Source organism: Manacus candei, unplaced genomic scaffold (genome assembly GCF_025592945.1).
Source record: "Manacus candei isolate 608988 ecotype Guabito, Panama unplaced genomic scaffold, ASM2559294v1 h1tg000046l, whole genome shotgun sequence".
NCBI lineage: Eukaryota > Metazoa > Chordata > Aves > Passeriformes > Pipridae > Manacus > Manacus candei.
In genome coordinates this window covers 7,455,011-7,473,096 of record NW_026138094.1, presented here as the reverse complement: position 1 = coordinate 7,473,096, position 18,086 = coordinate 7,455,011, and the positions used below count along the sequence as shown (strand labels likewise).

Below are 18,086 nucleotides of genomic sequence, written 5' to 3'. Positions count from 1 at the left end.
TTCTCACTACCAAATTTGGTGAATTATCTACCAAAATATGCATGCATCAAGGAAGGTTACCAAATGCAAAACCCCACAAAAAACCACTAGATACAGTCCATGACAGTCATGAGGAGCAACTTTGGAAAATGGAGCTTTTCATTTTTAAAAATCATTGTCTTGAATTTTGCCCATATACATAACAGACCTTGCTGGAGAGAATTAGATAGTAGGAAGAAATAAATGTTAGAAAATAACCATACTTCTTTTAGTCTTCATTAGATGCAAAAAGGTATCTGAATTTAGTTCTGAGCATTAAAGCCAAAATTTCAAAATACAATCAAGTAAAGTCAGCAGCTGTTCTACAACTTAAGACAAAAACTCAATGGCAACAGCCCCTCAAACATTCCCCTTAGACACCTATGACTGGAATTAAACACTTCTTTATAAATAACATTCTTAACAATTTGTATTCTTAAACATGACGTGAAACTAGAAGTTTTATCTAGGCTTGCTATTTTCCAATCATACTGTTTTGACAGTTAAATTACAATAGTTTTATTACCAGATAAGTACAAACTGAGTTGAGACACACACTGCTTGGCTTGCAAACTCTACAGAATACTTCCAGTAAATATCAACTTTTCCACTTATTTACTAAATGGAAAACCACTACAAACAATCTAAACTTTGAGCCTAAACTGTGCAGTGCTGCCCCTTTAACACTGTTGTTTAGCAGTGCTCCACAGTTTGACATCAGTTGATACTCCTAAATATAGCTCTGCCTTAACTCCCCCCTACAGTTCACAACCCAGACAAAGCCAGCTTCATGACTCACAGCCTGATACAGGCCAAACAACCCTCACAACACTTTGGCAATTTAATGTGAAACATGAAACAACATCAAAATTTCGGGAAAATATTTAGAAAATAAGTCACTAAAACACAGCCTTTATTAACAGTCTCTTGACTTTGTAACCTCCCCGTTTGTTACAGAGGATTGTGATTCTCTGTGACTCTGTTCGTTGTATTCCTTCAGGGGGAATTGATTCCAAACTGGTCTTCCTCACTCAGACTCCCATGCCCTCACTGCAACCCCCTCCCTGCTTTTTCAGAACTCCTTGAAGAAATTTTGATAACAACACACAATGGAAGCACAGCAGAAACATCCAAAGTAATAAATAAAGGCTTTTGTGGCTGGTTCAAATGTAGAGGTAGAGGCATTTCACAGCCACACCGGTATTTACTGCAAGGATCTGTACATTACAGGCACTAGGTCTACTGTACAAAAAGACAAACGCTTCTTCACATGCAGGTGTGAAAACATGTATCCTGCTCCTCTCCCCCTTACTGGAGGCCTGGCTAAGATTAGGAAGTGCTCCAGCAGGAATTTAGAACACATTGAAATAAATTGTCCTCACAGACTGGTGGTTTATATTGCATAAACAGCGATAGTTACAAGAGCTTTTGCGTTTGGTTTCTAGTTAACTAAAATATTCTGGTATAGTCTATTGACATGAGATAACTAATGTGATCAAAATAAAAAGCAGAGGTAGAATACCTGATGGAAAGACAGAGAGGAAGGTGGAATACAAAGAGAAAACAAGAGGTTAACACTAAGATTTGGGTTGGGGAGCTTAGGGGACAAAGGGTCGATTTCAGAGCCCTGTTAACACTCCAAAGACAGCTGAGGGAGGTCCAGCCTAATTTCTACAGTCTGGCTATTACTCTGAGCAGAAGGCAATTAGTGTAGCCATGAAAGTTAAAGAAACATTCCAAGAGGAGCTCTTTTTCATATAAAACAGTAGCTTTTCTCAGGACAAAGTGTCAAAGAAAAAAAAGAAGCTAAACAAGATGTTTTCATGGCAGTGGCTTTACTTAACACTACGCTGCCTCTGAAACCTGCAAATTTCCAAGCTGAGCTAATAACTAGGAACCATGCTGATTGCAGATTTTTGGCTTTCAGACTACTCCGTGAGATTAATTTAATTTAGAGTCAAAACATTTGTAGATTTTCTGCATGAAGAAATGCACATTAAAAACCATAAAGTTTTCACTGCACTGACAGTGCTGTGAATCCATGTGAGACCTTCACCCAAAGTTGAAAATAGCTACACATTTTTGTATTGTATGAAAAACAGTGCCCTCTGGCTTCATATAAAATGGGAATAAGAAAACAGTTTAAAGGATAAAACTGGTTCCTATAGCCAGTTCTTGTAAAGAAACATATGGAAAATTACATGACAATTCTCTGACTACCCTAATTTATCAAGGAATCATCATCATAATTCAGATGCTCTGAATATTGAGATAATTTGATATTGAACTTAAAATATAACCCTTATCAGAGTTGTGCATATGTCATGAGAAACTGAAACTCAGTGAAAAACAAGAAAAGCACTAAATTTGTTCTTTAGAACTGTTTTGTTCATAGGATATTTGCTTAAAGTATAAAGATGGGGGAAAAAAGTCTTATTCAATCAAAGCCATGTAAAGGGGCTTCAATTTTGCAGAACTATAGAAAAGAGATTATACAGAAACAGAGAAGATTATAAAATAAAGAGAATTATAAAATTTTTACTGCTAAAAACCACATATACAGAGAACAACTTCCTGGTGTACTAGAGCTGAAAAAGGAAAGATTTAAAAGAAAATACTCAGAAGCCAAGAACTATGCAAAAGTAGTGACAAACTAGATTTAACTAACAAAGCCTACACTGCCTAGAAAAACCATGTTTGTCCTTCACTCATTCATTGCCTCTGTCAGGGCATGGAGAGGATGACATTTTGAGACAACTAAACTCATTTCTAGATCCAAGTTTCTTCTCCCACCCCAAGTTACACATGGTGTATTTCAGCGCTGATAAACATCAGAACTGAAAATATTTTGTACCATGAATACAATTATTTGTGTTATTTAAGGCTGTGTTGGGAAAAGGACATCGTCCTGTTTGAGACTGCAGAAGGATAAAGAAGCAGCACTCTATACGAGGCCTGGCAAGAGAAGCTACGTTAGGAACGGAGCTGCACACACAAGTAAAATATATCTCTGTGATACACAAACAAATGATTATCCAAATGGATAATTTCATGACCTAATGTAGTTTTTTACACCCTTTAGTGTCTTTGCAATTCCATACTTGAGTGAAAGTCTAGCCCATGAGGTAGTATTCAAGTTACAGTTTTATTTAGTTATCTGCCCCAAAATATATAGTGACTTGATTCTCTAAAAAATATCAACATTTCACAACTACCTTTTAGTATGTGAATTGACAACCTTTGCAATGGAGCTGCAACTTAATTCATCTGATAGAAATTGAACTTTATCTGACAAAAGCAGCTAAAGGAATAGCCAGCTGATTAAAAGTACAAACATCTTTTCATAGATGTCACTAGCTGATTCATGTACACCATCACAGTAGCAAGAGAGATGTATTGTCCATAAATAACACTGCAAAACCCCAAATCCTTTTAGAATAGAATTTCCTTCTGCATTGGTAATTGCACATATTCCTAAACAGATTTGATTTATGATGTCTTTTTTATGTGTGAACTGTTATACGTGAATTTACATGTAGTAAGGCATATATTTACGAAGTCATTTGTGCTTAAAGCAATTATTTTGCACCCATTTCTGAAATGACACTGCATGTTCTCAGTTTGAATTTTAGAAAACCCAAGGTCACATTAAACAAAGGAAATGTTCCTTTAAAACAGGTTTCTGATAGTTTGAGTTTTACAACAAATACTTCTGCAAAGGGAATTCTCTAGCATGCTCAATTCAGAAGCAAGAAAATAAGCCTAATGCCATTTTGTACAGAGTGATAAAAGGTTCAATTATATAGTCTAAGTACAGATCCTTGTTAAATCAAATAATCTATACCTCTGTTGAAAACTGAACCTGAAACGCTAATTCCTCAAGTGAAGCCTGTTTGCTGAATCTCAGACATTTACTCCAGTGCCCTGGTGTATCAAGTTCATCCCCGGATTGATGTTTCCCACTTTCCATACAGCATTTCATAGCTGCACTAACAGCAGGTTTTTCTTAGAAATGGAATTCTAACAACTGAGTACAAAACTGAAGTCACTTTGGTTAATTTATTATAGATCCTCATTTAGTAATGGATATCTAAGTCTGTTTACAGATTTTCCACCAAACAAGACAAGTTAGAGGTTTCCCTTAGACCCACATCATGAGAAAGGAGCAGGCACATGGCTATACTACAGACACCTACTAAACAATGCTCACATTCTAGTTTTAAAGAGGGTACTGGTCTTAAAAAAAATACAACACACCAAAGTAATTTTTATAAGCAGACTAAAGAAGGGTATAGCATTCAGGTTCTTCAAATGAAAACATGAGGTAATTTCCTCAAATCATCAGAGATGTATCTCAGTATGCTGTACAAAATCCCAAATGCAACATTACAGATGTGAGCTCAGCCAATCATCTCAAAACTTCACCTTAAGATTCTCTTACCATTTTACAACAGTGATATTACTACTTTAACTCTTACAGTATTGAAAAAAATAAGAGATTCATCAGCCAAGTAATAAATATTATTATTTCTGTATAACTGTTCTCCATTTATTTATATATGCACATAGTCACTTTCATAGAGGGAGAGACTAAAAATAATATATTGATGCTTGCTAAAGACAGTAAGTGTGAAATACCGGAGAAAATCCCCATCTTTCCATTTTAAAGAGACTTGCAAAATTATACCCAACCAACCACTCTCATAAAAGATTAGGAGATTCTGGAGATAAGCCAGGTAGTATCTCCAAACTAAACCCACAAACAGTTAGTTAGCTGCTGAAAGGCTGAGTAACACCTGCCCAGGGGCAATGACTACAGAAGTCAATTCTCCACTCTGCCACAAGAAAAGGTCTCCTCAAACACTGGCCCTGAATTCTGATCAATGAGTGGTAGTGTAATAATAAGGCATCAAATAAATTTGAAGTCTGAAGGCCAAGAACCACTTCTCTCTAAAGTAAACACTGGGATAATAAACAGAGATGACTGCCTGCACCTCAGACCCTCTTCCCAGTCTATTTCTAGGTGGTTTATATTAAGTAGCTGCAGAGCATGTGCCTGCTGCTGTGCTGTGAGTTCCTTCAAGCAGCAATGGTATGAAATTGTCTTGATTCTTGTTAGTCCCACCGCTGCCCACAGGCACATAAGTAGCAGCATGAACACCAACAAGTCTGGGCAGTTTTCCTTCTGGTACTATTTGGAAAACCTCAGGCATCAGCAAGTAGCTGTCTGCACACAAACCCCATGGAATCAGGAGTGCTTGCCTCACATTTGCAAGATTATTTAGAAACCTAATTTCCATTTACACGAAAGCTCAGTTTTTACAGATTATAATAACTAAAAGTTACTTTAAAACTGACACAGAATGTTTCATTGCATTCTCTCCTTTCCTCAAAAACTTAATCATTTGAGTTTTTTGACATTATAATCCAACAGGGGTCAAGAGCAAACTTACATTTATAGGTAAATGAATGTATTAAGACTTGGGCTTTAACAGTCTTATATAGTTCAATTTTTCAAATATAATTTAAAAAACCCTTGTATTCCAGTGGCAAAACTAAACACATTTTTAAGACTTTGTAATCAACTCCTGAAAATTAGAGCAGAGAACATTCCAGAAGCACTACAGAATTTAGAAGTGGTTTTCTCCAGAAAGAATTACTACACTTCTGATTTCCTTTTATAGTCTTAATAAGCTACAGTCAGAAAAACAGAAAAAAAACCAAGCTACTCAAAATGCAATTTAAATTCTCCAACTAAAAAACAACAAAAAAACTCCAAACAAAAAAGGTTTTATAAGGAAACTATTAAACATTCGAAGTATCCTTCCCCCAAAAAAATTAGCTGAGTTAATAAAGACACATCAGTGCTGTAACTCTGACCTAAGAGGACATATTTTTTTCTCTCCAGTGATATGTCAATAATGATTTGAAAACAAGGTCGTGAATCACTTATTTCTTTTGCAATAAAGTTTGTCAAGTCAAATCCCCTGAAATAAACCACATGTAATGGTAAGGCAAACAGGGCAAAGAAACACATGAGATGATCATCAAAACATGCTTCTAATTTCAGTTGATACTATTTCATTAGTTGTGCACCATGTTACATTATGTTGCCCACTAAGCAACACAAATTACTCAGCCTGCTCGTTAGAAGCACACACAGCAAAGAGCAGGAACTGCAAAGGGACTAAATCCACTATGGGAAATACAGAGTTAAAGAAAATGGTTTCAGCTTCCAGCACTGAAAGAGGCCAAACAACAGATTAACTATTATGTCTTTTGCTTAAAGAAACGACTTGAACATATTTAATTTTTTCAACAATCTAACTATAAAACATTAATTGGGCAGGAAATTAATATAGATACAATGATGTCAGGTAAATGCAACAGCCCACAGAGAGAAAATGTCATTCAACAATAAAATCCATTCAATTATATACCTCTTCCTCAACAGTGCTGGATTACTAAAAACTAGCTAAAAAGGCATGGCTATTTTACTGGCGTTATAAGATGGCAGTTGGAGATAAAAACTGTAAGTATTCCAAAAGTGAAGACAAAGGTCTGAGTTTTCTTTGTTTCATTCACTATTTTCAGCCCATTCCAGTAACATCCTGGGGGAAGACTGCCCTCCTGCGTTCACCCGCCAGAGCACGGGAGGAGACAGGCCGTGCAGCTGGAATCACTTCAAGCTGGCTATTTTATTTATTTTATCTTTTTTTTTTTTTTTTAAAAAATAATCACATTAGTGATTCAGAGAGTGAAATTAGCCCACCAAATGTTTGCACAGGAATACAAGGCTGGTGAGCAGCAGGCCTGCCCCTGGTGCTCTCACAGAAGGTGGTAATGCTCGCTGGTTGGCACCAGGCCTAGAAAGCCATTCTGGGCCTTTAAAATGGCATCGCTGCTCACAGCTGCTCTTTGTTCTTAACAGAGGCTGCTTATTAAAAGCTCCTAAATTGCTCGATGAAGTCCTGAAGGAATAAAATGCTTGTCAGACACCTTGTAATGAGGTTAGCTATACTCCTTCACACCAGCTCTTCATGCAGCTCTGTGGCAATCTATCTTCAGAGAGGCACCAAAAAATCCAGAAGTACGAATCCATAATCACCCACATTTCCTGTGTCGTATTGCTCCCATGTCAAGAACCTATAAGTTGCATATAGGGTTGCATATGTACTTGTTTATAACAAGTTGTTATAAATAACTGAAAGAACACCTGAAAACAAGCACTTTAGAAATGGAAAAACCAAGGTACACAGCAGTCTGTCGTGTAGGAAGTCAGACAGTGAGTTGGCAACAGGAGTGACTTCTGGATTCCTGCTTTTAACAGTGTAATTTGGTAAGTTAAAAAAACCCAAATGCTCCTAATTTTGTAGAACACTTGATACTCACTGCATTTGAAAACATTTAGGAAATCATCTAGCCTCCTATGAGCATTACATGAAAGCACTACAAATCTAGTGGTAAGGAAAAAGCTTTGCTTTTAACAGTATTCCACCAAACACAAAAAAGCACTTAAAAAGTCAAATAGGAAGCTGTAAGAAAAATCTAGGTTTGTACACTAGCAAACATAAGTCTATTGCTATGGTACTTGTGAATAAAAAGCAGTATACAAAGCAATAATTTTAAGATGCATGTCATTCTGAACTCATGGGGTGTGCACATGCATGAGTGTGTGCACAACATGCCTTGAGATAAATTTTATTCCAATTAACAAAAATGTACCACTGAATGATCCTTCAGTTTCTTTAAAGGAAAAACATGACTCAAGCAACTTAAAAAAACATCCCACAACACTATTCACTTATACAAGTACCTAAACACGCTTGTACTTATACAAGTACCTAAACCAGTACTTTCGAAAACACACACCTTGGTTTTTACATCAGTATTTGCTTAAATTGCTTAGAAATAAGAAACAGTACCCAGTATGGGAATCCTAAGCCTTCCATCTGTGCATATTATCACCAAAAAACCTACTACCTTTTCTTCCCCTTTTTAAAATACGTTTTTACACTACCTTTAACAACTGTTTTCATTACTCAAACCCCCCTTTACTGCACTGAACAAAAAAGGCATTTTGCCTTCGATTATAGGACAGCACCAAATAAAATAACAAAAAGGGACAGAGAAAAGAAAGGAAGATATTCTGTGCATCTGGAGAGCATGCACTTGTTCAATCTTTACTTATGAGCCCAGATTATATTTTCCTCACATATTGTCTTATGATTTTTCCTTTGTTACTTTGGGGATCACCCACTTAGATCTTTTTATAGTCTTTAACCACAAAAATTTCACAATTGTTACAAAGTGATGCTTTTCCTGTACTTGTATTTTTTCTTTGACTGGTTCAAGTAAATGAACAAATGTATTTATATATATATGAAAGGAGAGAGATTCTTGCATGGGAATAAGCAAATCAACCATTCCCACTTTCTCTTGAATTCCCCATAACACAGACCTACTATCACTTCAAAACTGTCTCTGTGTGAGAGATAGTCTTAATTTAAACTAAAAAATCTGAACATAGAAACATAATGGAAATAATTTAAAACTTGAATGTAATAATCTCCTTGGTGGAACTTTCAAAACTGTTTCAATTGAAGTTATTGTTTTCCCTTCAGTTAAAGAAGTAACATTTTTTCATTTATGGAAAGACATCATAAATGCTGCTTTCCCACAACTTTCATTAACAAAAAAAATATTAAATATTAAATATAAATGTTAGTGTTAATTTTTCTATTTGTGTAGCTGCATTATTAGTCTCCACTGCTTGTTAAATAATGCTTAACACTGCTTGGTAAACAGAAGAACTTACACAAGGCATCCAAATTAAATAAATTAACATGTTGTGACTGGACCATTTATTGGTTTTCCTTTATAAGAGAAACTAAGCATTAGTAAGAGGAGCTATGGTAATTAAACTGGAGACCAATGGATTTTATGCTACAGCCAGGGTTCACCTGTCAAATACACCTCTGGAGAAGATGCTTGCATGGCAGCTCCAGTGCCACAGACATTCCCTGTAGCACAAGGGGAGTGTCCCAGCAAGAACTGAAGCTTCTCTAATACTCAACAAACTAAAGAAGCTAAACATGTCTGGATAGCCAGATGATTGTCTATACAAAGCTCCTTTCTCTACTATATTTTTGCCATAGGAAAGAAGGACAAGCCTTTAATGAGAGTGGAGCAGTTTCAGTAGCTTTCTATTTGCATAGACTTGATTATGCAAACACAGGTCTGTTAATTACAGTGTCACAAAGAACAATATATCGCAACAATATATCAGTCAAGCAGTCTCTGGAATTTAATATTTAAGTACCTTTTCTCTCCTTATAGTCACAGAAGGACAATACTGTCAAAACAGCACACAGATTTGTGTCCAAGGTCTAGGATAAAGGACTCTTCTTTCCAATGAGTATTCAGGCAGTTTTCAAAAGGGGAGCACAAACTATGCCCCAGATGTCTTGGTACCAAAAATCAATTGATTTTGAGATAGGGATTTAGATGGTATACCTACCTGTCACATTAAATGTCTGCAAGTACAGAGTACTTCAATATTTGGAATGTAAGCATGATTTTGGTAAACCCAGTTAGAATTTGCTGTTTCAGTTAAGGCAATAAGGCCTCAGCCCAAGTGAAGGCAGTACAGAAGCTGACAGGGCGCTTAGGACAGAGTGACACAAAGGTAGCCAGCACTGCAACCAGGACAAGCAGGAGGACCATTTGCAAGACCAGGCTCTCACTCCCAGAGCTCTCAGAGCTCATGGCCACAGGGAGGTTCAAATTCAGCAGCTGCACACCTTGGAAAGGCCTGTGACACAACAGAGGAAACATAAGCTGGTCCTGAAATAGTGTATCGAGACACATGATTTAGTTTTGGATCAGTACTTCAACATTTTTCCAAATTAAACCTCAAGACACATCCATGGCCCATTCCAGTGATTATCATGTTTTCATTCAGCAGTTTCAACTCAATACAAGTGGCATTTGGAATCTGAGGGCACATACCTAATCCCATACAGTGGTATCTGCTGCTTCGCTAACTAGATTCGCCTCTTGCAAGGTCTCTGCTCACTCAAAAGCCTACAAAACGACCATAACAGTGCCAGTTAATAAGTATAATATCCTGTCTGCTGGCACAGGACCTCGAACAGAAGTGCAGGGGAAAAAAAAGGTGAAAAATGAGACAGTACTTCGTTCACATAGTCCTTCTTAGTTCTCAGAAAAATCAATAGTCCTTCTAAATTACAAATTCTACAAACCAAGCAAACCAAGTGGTTTTTGTCTGACACAAGAATTTTACTCCTTTCAAAGAATATTCTGACAAATAACTTTTAAAAGAAGTTTTATTACAAAGACTTAATTATCTTTGGTCCCCAAGAACTTTTCCATTTGCTTTAAATCATATTTCACCACCTACTCAAGGCTTACAAAAAATGCACAGTAGTCACAAGATTGTAAAGAAAAATTCTGAAGTACAAACAGCTTTGTGGAAGGAGGCACTATTTTGTATTTGCCATACTACTTGAAAATGACACACTGTTTAAAGCTTCTTGAGAAATACTTTTGACGAAACAATTGTGCTGCAAACTTGCAATACAAATTAACTAATGCAAAGCAATTTGTCTCTCCTCACTTCCAGGAACTCAGAATAATACCAGAAAATAACTTCCCAAAGCTTTCCAAAATGGCTACATGTTAGACAGGAACACAGCAACACTTTTCAGTTGGGTATTTTTGAATTCTGTTTGTGTCACAGCTTTGCAGTTCAAACACAATTTGTTTCATTACCTTTACCTCTTAAAATATTTTGCAATCTCATATTTTTATCAATTAAAAGGAGAGTAGTGTTTTAAGGAAATATTAATTGAACAGAAGGAACAAGGAATGAAATCTTTCCATCTTCAGTAAAACAACCTCTGTATCAAGCCATGTATTTGATCATTAAACCTTTGCATAAGCCAGTATAAAGGATAAAGAGGCTGCTCACTAGGACCAAGCAGATTCCTCCTTGTAAGAAATAACCTAAAAATAATAGCAAAAAAAAAAAAACAAACCCTGAAGAAAAAAAACCTGAAAGAAACCTTATACCACAAGTCTTAAAGCAGAAATAGGCAGTCATAACTAACTGTGTATTCCTTATGGCAATAATTTAATTATACAGAGTAAAACCACAGAGCTTTCAGCAAAGTTTCCTTAATTTTCTAGATAATCCACAAGCAATTTCCTTATATGGTTGGAGAGAAATCACTGCTGTATGCTCTAAAGCTGGAAGATAAATGGCCTTTGAAACAGAAATCATTGTTACTAACTGGACTAATAAAAGTCTTGCATCACCATTGTTACATATTCCTTTCATATAAATGTCTTGCATTTTCTCCTGAGTGTGATAAATCATCATCAAATCAGTAAAGGTGTTTATTGAATTTATGTAAATTAACAATGCAGCTTTACAGGGAAATGAGAGAAACAAAGGAAAGGTATTTAGGATTTTTAGTTTTAAAAAAAATCTGAAGCAATCAGACTTAAAAAAATCCAACATATATACTTGAACTTGCATGTTTCAGGTAAAAATGAAGACCTGTTTTGTGTGATCGCTTTACAGTGATCTGATGAAAAAATATGAAATACCAAACACAGTCTGGCTAAGAGCTTGGACTGAATTCTGATCTTAAAATTCTAATGAATTCTTTTAAATATGACTCCTATCACTCAAGTAATTATTTTTATGGAAAAGTTAGATCCCACTGAAGAGCAACCTTCAGCACTAAAGACTACTCACAACTTTTTGGCGGAATCAGGTGGGTACAAAACAGTTTCTGAAATTGGATCCAACTCTTCACACTAAAGAGATAATAAAATTCTCACAGTATATTTTTCTCTGCAGGAGGCGGGTCCAGGAGTATTTATTGTTTCATAAACATGAAAACCATGTCCTTTCACTTGTACTGCAGAGTGTTTTGGGGTGGGATTCTTTTCTTAATAATTTCTTGAAGTAAAGAGACCATATACTTAATACATTTTGATACTGCAAATGGTCAACTACAATCAGACAACAGTAAGGTGTAATTCAAAATTTTAAAATACCAAGCTTCCAAATAAAACTAATTCACCAGCTGCTTATGTTCTGAATGCTGGGCCCATGATACAAGTGACCAGTATGGTTACCTGCCTAAATTAACAGAATACAATCCTGACAGAGTAGACCTATTTTTCATTTACTATATGTTTGCCATAAATTTCTAAAAATCATACAACAGACATGAAAATAATCATATATTTTGCTGTAGTTAAAAAATTCTCATTCACACAATGAAAAAAAAAAAGAACCAAATTTTTAAAGTTTACACTTTCTAAATTCTAAAGAGTAGTTTTGATATTAAAAAAGATAAATGAAGGACAAAACCAGCAAAGAATGCTATTCATACTCTACAGCAAAGCAGTTCAGAATCTGGCACAAAAGAGCATAACTCAATGATTATGATGACATCACTAGAACCTTGTTCATGGAGAAAGTGAAAAATTTGCCACAGTCATTAAGGAAGAAATTTTTAGCATCATAGTTCAAGCAGGCCCATAAAGAAAACTTACAATCAGCCACATCATTTGAGAAGTCACATTACAGAATTTCCACTATTAGGAAACCAGAAATAATCCTTGAGATTTAGAAAATATGAGAAATTACTACTGCCTTTGGCAATCCCTGGTAGCAATGCTTACCTGGCAACAATCCAATCTGAAGATGACACACTAATGTAATCCCTAATTTTCTCCTATTCAGAGTTCACAGAAATCCCCATTTAATTAAAGTGCCTTCCTTTTTTTGCATGCACGACATCCCTAAAAATATTCATAATATACAGGTTTTCTTATTTATTAATCACATCTAACCAATTGCAGTGTATATTGGCTGATACAAGGCTTCAAGCTCTAGGAAATTAAATACAAGTCACATCTTACCCAGAACATTTCCTGCTGGTACTTCTTCAAGGTCTTCAAGTTCTCTTCCCATAAGTAAGTAGAGATTCTCCAGTGTACAGTAAGTCATATGAGGTACTACTGGCAGATCACTGGTAGGAGAACACTGGGCTGACAGCTACACAGAGTAGAACAACCAGAGATCCGATATTTGTCACTTACTACTTACAAAAGCTTCTTCCACAAAATCTCCTTGCATTCCAAAGTTAAAAAAGCACATTCCAAAGAATTTTCATTTCAAAAGTTAAATATTAAAAATCAACATATACCTCCAAAAATCCAGTTCGTGGTAAATGAGAAAATGTCACAAAGAAGATTAAAAAATAATGCTTTCTTTGCAGAATTTTAGGTGTGTATTACCCCATCCCAGTTTTCATTATCTCCAATAAAACAAATGTTTTGAATTAAATTCAAAAGCAATGAACTTCTTGGATCACAATCTCAAAACATTTAACACTAATTTTTCAATACTATTATGCATCTTCTGTTCCCTAAAAGCATTGCTTTATCCTTCACTTCTTTTTTAAATCAAAATATATACATACTGGATTTATGGTAAGCTAATACAACACTACTTAAAAGTATTTCAGAAATGTTAAGGTTTATAATGAGCTTACACTCACAATCAGCTATTAGCACAATTACCTAAATTACTTCCATACTTTTTGGAACTTTTTACTTGAACTTTTTTTTTTATTTTTTGAGTGAGCAACATGTAAGAAGTTCAGTCATCAATGCTTCAGAAGAATCCCAAGCTATTGTAACAGTTCACTGCCACCTCTTACCTTATGCAAGGACTCAGCAGGATCATATTTTGGTCCTAAAACAAAGATTTTTTGCCCTCTTTTTGCCACACCACTGAACACTCTGGCAAATGCAATGAAAGATTCCTTGTTTTCTGTTTCCTCTTTCACTGCCTTCGAGGTCATGCTGTCTCCTTGACCAGTGAGCTGTTGCTCTTCACCTAACCAAAGTTAGAAAAAATATATTAAATATAAAAAGAGTTTCTGCTTCATCATCTGAAGAGAAAAAAAATCAGCTACATATTATATTATCACATCTGGCAAATCATAGAATCGTTTAGGTTAAAACAGACCTTTAAGATCATGAAATCCAACCCTTAACCCAGCTCTGCCCAGTCCACCACTAAACCATGCCCCTAAAGTGCCACATCTTTTAAATATCCCCATGGATGGTGTCTCAACCACTTCCCTGGGCATCCTGTTCAAATGTTTTACACCACTTTTGGTCAAGAAATTTTTCCTCTAAACCTTCCCTGGCACAATTTGAGGCCATTTCCTCTTGTCTTATTCCTAACATTCCCTGTTACTTGGGAAAAAAGACCAACCCCCACCACTGTAACTCATAATCCAGTCCTGTAGCTCATACACTGCTTTTGTACCAATTTATTATTAGCCTGTTCGTTTGGGGCTCAAAATCATTTACCTTTCAGCAGAGCATCTCCTTCAAGCATCATCTCTCTTCACTGACTCAAAGTACGAAGACCAAGCACATTTTTAGGCTATAGGAACATGTACCCATGGCACTATTATACCATTTATGAACTATCAGCTTTCCTACAAATCCTTCCTCACTCTTTGTTCAGTTCCACGTAGTTAACTCTGGAGTGGCATGTGGATGATTCACGGTGTGGATGTACACAGCCCCTTGGCAACACCAAGACACTACTATTAAACACCCTCCAGGAAAAATAGGTAGCAGGGCACCACCCACCTTTTCTATCACCAGTGTTCCCAGCTACTTCAGATGAATTTTCACTTGGGGGCTCTTCTGGCAGCTCCTTCCCTTGACTTGCTGCCAGTTTCTCTGCGTGCCTTCGTTTCGCAAGTTCACGCCGATGAGCAATTTCTTCTTGGGTTAATGGCCTACATTGTAGTTTAAAACATCAGTATTTGGAAAAGTAATTTATTCTAAAACAAATAACAATAATGAGAATACTATATTTGGCAAAAGTAAAAACTCACACAGAATGCCTCTTGCCCCCATGACAGTATAGATTTTAAGTCAGCTAAAATTAGCAAAACTCTTCCTCTGCCATATTTAGAGAGAGGCCACTTTGTTATTTTGCTAAAATAAATCAAGTTTCCTGCACCATATGAATTCTCACTTTTTCAGACAAAAATCCAAGACAGTTTTCAAAACTGCTTTTTACACCATGTCCTGCTGTATGTTACCCTGAACTAGAATGACTGCTCACACTACAAATACAGCATACTAATCTCAGCTTATCTATATCAAGGTAGTTAGAAAAAAACCCAGACTTTTCTTCCTAAGAGATCAAATACTGCCATTTTTAATTCTTTGTGATATCTTTATTATTTTCAGGCAATCTTTACAGCAAGTGCTCAAATGCAGGAAAAGGTCTGTTTGCTAAACCTACAGTGATGTGTCCTGCATTTGCTCACATGATGGAGGTATGAACAACAGTTCTTCGTGTTTAGATGGTTTAGGATTTTCCTATTAGTAGTTTTAGCTTGTTTAGTAGCCTTGGACAAGTCACTTCCCCTCTTTAATTTCCACACTTACAAAAACAGGCCAAGATTTCCTGAATAGCAATGGTAGTAATGAATGATAAGAGGAAGAAAACCACAGGAAGCTGCTTACAGAATAGCCACGTAAATATGATCTCCAGCAAAAAAAGCACAAAAACATTGACTCACTTTGCCACATCAACTATTACACACTCCTAAATAGGGAAACAACCCATTATTGACAGGTCCAAGTTTTTATGTGTAGTCAGTAGAAGCAGTTACAGGACACTTACACTGCTCTTAAGTGGATTAATTAGGGGCAGGAAGCCTTGAATAGATTATGTGGCTGAGACCAACTCACTGCCAGTAAGATTTTTTTTAATATTACAATCTGGATGCTTTACTGCATATAACACATTCTGCAAGAGACTTCATTTAAAAAATGAAACCCTTCATTTTATCAAAATTTCTCTTAGAACTTGGGGAAATCACTGAACAGTTATCAGGCTTATCTTGAATCCAAATGTCCAATTCAAAAGAATAAGAAAATTAGACATACGTTAAAAATCTCTCTAAAAATTACCTAAGAGAGGCCACCAGAATAAAATGTAAGAATTTGAAGCATAGACTTTTAGAACTCAACCTGGTTCTGAGTTGTGACATCATATGTCATAGAAAAGGAGAAAGCAAGACAAAATCACCGCTTCAAACTTCTTAGCAACTTGGGGGTTTTTCTTTTTTTTTTTTTAATTGTTTCTTAAGTAATCATTGTGACAGAATTAATAATATGTAACTCTGAAATTGCAGATACTGTGATATTACTGTTTGGCCTGTTTACTTTATTGCAAAAGAGAGCAAGGCTTAACAATACAGAATGCAAAGCAGATGGTGGACATGAAAACTTTTTCATTATTTTTTTTCCTGAAGGCAGCTGTTCAAAGTTATTTAAGGGTTTGGAATGTCAGAAAAATTCGCAGAGGAGAGAGATTGATAGGGAAAGTACAGATGAGACAGCCAAGGGTGTCATAAATGCAGTCTATATATGATGGCATAGTATACGCATGAGGACATACATATGCATTCCAACACATTTGATTGTCCAAAAATACTTTTCATTTGTGTAAATAATACTGAGAGCAAAAAAAAAGAAGTTTGCATTTTCCCCTTTACATGGTATTCTTAAAAATATCTGTATATTTAGGTTTCAGATAGCCCTAACTACAAATATTAAAGGTACCTTAAAATTTAGAATGCACTGGTTTAAGTTGCAGTACCTATAATCACAGTTAATTATATTCTCAATTTGATGAAAAAGCAGATTGAGTGTAGGTGGGACTTTAGCTAGTAGGTACAACCTAAACTTCCATCCTGGTTTCTGTCAGCATCAATTTCTATAAAATTAGTCACTCCCAGTAGTATCATTAGAAACTAAAAAAAGATAATGTTGTCAAATAAATCCTTATATAGAGTTGTAACACACTCAGGCAGAACACAGAACAAGATTAATGCACATAAGGCACTGGATCTGCAACAAAACCAGTTTTAAATTAGACCCTGATTTATTCAATTTCTCCAGTTGACAAAACCAATCAGAGACAAAATCAATTTTCAACAAATGCTGCCCAAACCAAAAGAAAGACTGTCTCTTCTTTTTCTTCCCTTCCCCTTTTTCACTCCACAAGAAAGGATCTATAAGCCTCCTAACACTGGCAGGAAAAAAAGGGACCATGCAGTCCCACAAAAAACAGCAAATGAAAATTCAGGAGCAGAAAGAGAAAGAAGAGATTCCCTGCCTCCAGACATGGGAAGCTGGCACAAGTAATGGAGCTGACATAGATGGGTGACCACATATTACTAACTCATCTTAACCTCAAACACATGGTACAGAAAAGCTATGGAAATAATAATGTGGGAAAGAGTATAATATACATACTACCAGCATTCAGTAGATTGTTGATCAAATCCATCAGTTTTCAGGTAATGTAAGCAAGCTACTGCCAGCTACTTCTGTGATTCCCACATTCCCCCAGGATAAAGCATTTAGTTCAAACTGAATGACAACTAAACTTCATGCAATCAATCCTCTGAACATGATAGCTTTTCTACTCCTTCACATTATCAAAGAGAGACTTCAATCCAAAACAGTTCAAAAATTCAGAGTGAATCATCAAAACAAACCCCCCAAAGGTAAATTTGCCTCTGATTATTAAAGTGTTATGTTTTTTAACCTTCAGACCATTTTAAAAAGGAACCACCACAGTCAGAACATCAACTGATTTCCAAAGGATTAATAGTACTGCCAACAAGTGTCTGTGATGCATCTCCCGTGCCATGGACAGTGTTTCTGAAGTGCTGGGAATACTCTCTCTCCATGCAGTTTTACCAGTTTAAATTCCATGAGCTCATGGACACGTGACCTGACTTCACAAGGTGCGAAGGGAGTAACTTCAGATAACATCTTTAAATCCAAGTAATTTAAAGAGAATCCTCCAGATTACTCTTCATGGCTCTGCTCTTCAGAATTAAGTTCTAGCAAAATCATTGGCTGCTGTTCCACTCATCTGGCACTCAAAGAATTCTGTCAACAGCATCCCT

General features: G+C 36.0%; 1 protein-coding gene and 1 long non-coding RNA gene across 3 annotated transcripts in view; one reads left to right on the top strand and one right to left on the bottom strand.

Moving 5' to 3' along the window:
* EFL1 (elongation factor like GTPase 1) overlaps nt 1-18,086 on the bottom strand; it is a 68,687-nt gene that overhangs the window by 35,402 nt on the left and 15,199 nt on the right. For both annotated transcript variants that reach the window (XM_051796587.1, XM_051796588.1), the window contains exons 13-15: nt 14,734-14,885; nt 13,785-13,963; nt 12,982-13,117 (exon numbers count right to left, since the gene is read on the bottom strand). In XM_051796587.1, the coding sequence (XP_051652547.1) occupies nt 12,982-13,117; nt 13,785-13,963; nt 14,734-14,885 (467 nt within the window). The remainder of the gene's footprint in view (nt 1-12,981; nt 13,118-13,784; nt 13,964-14,733; nt 14,886-18,086) is intronic.
* LOC127475163 (uncharacterized) lies at nt 3,342-17,846 on the top strand. The gene is made up of 3 exons (XR_007906115.1): nt 3,342-7,357; nt 15,346-15,434; nt 17,726-17,846. It is a non-coding gene; the product is annotated as an uncharacterized LOC127475163 (long non-coding RNA).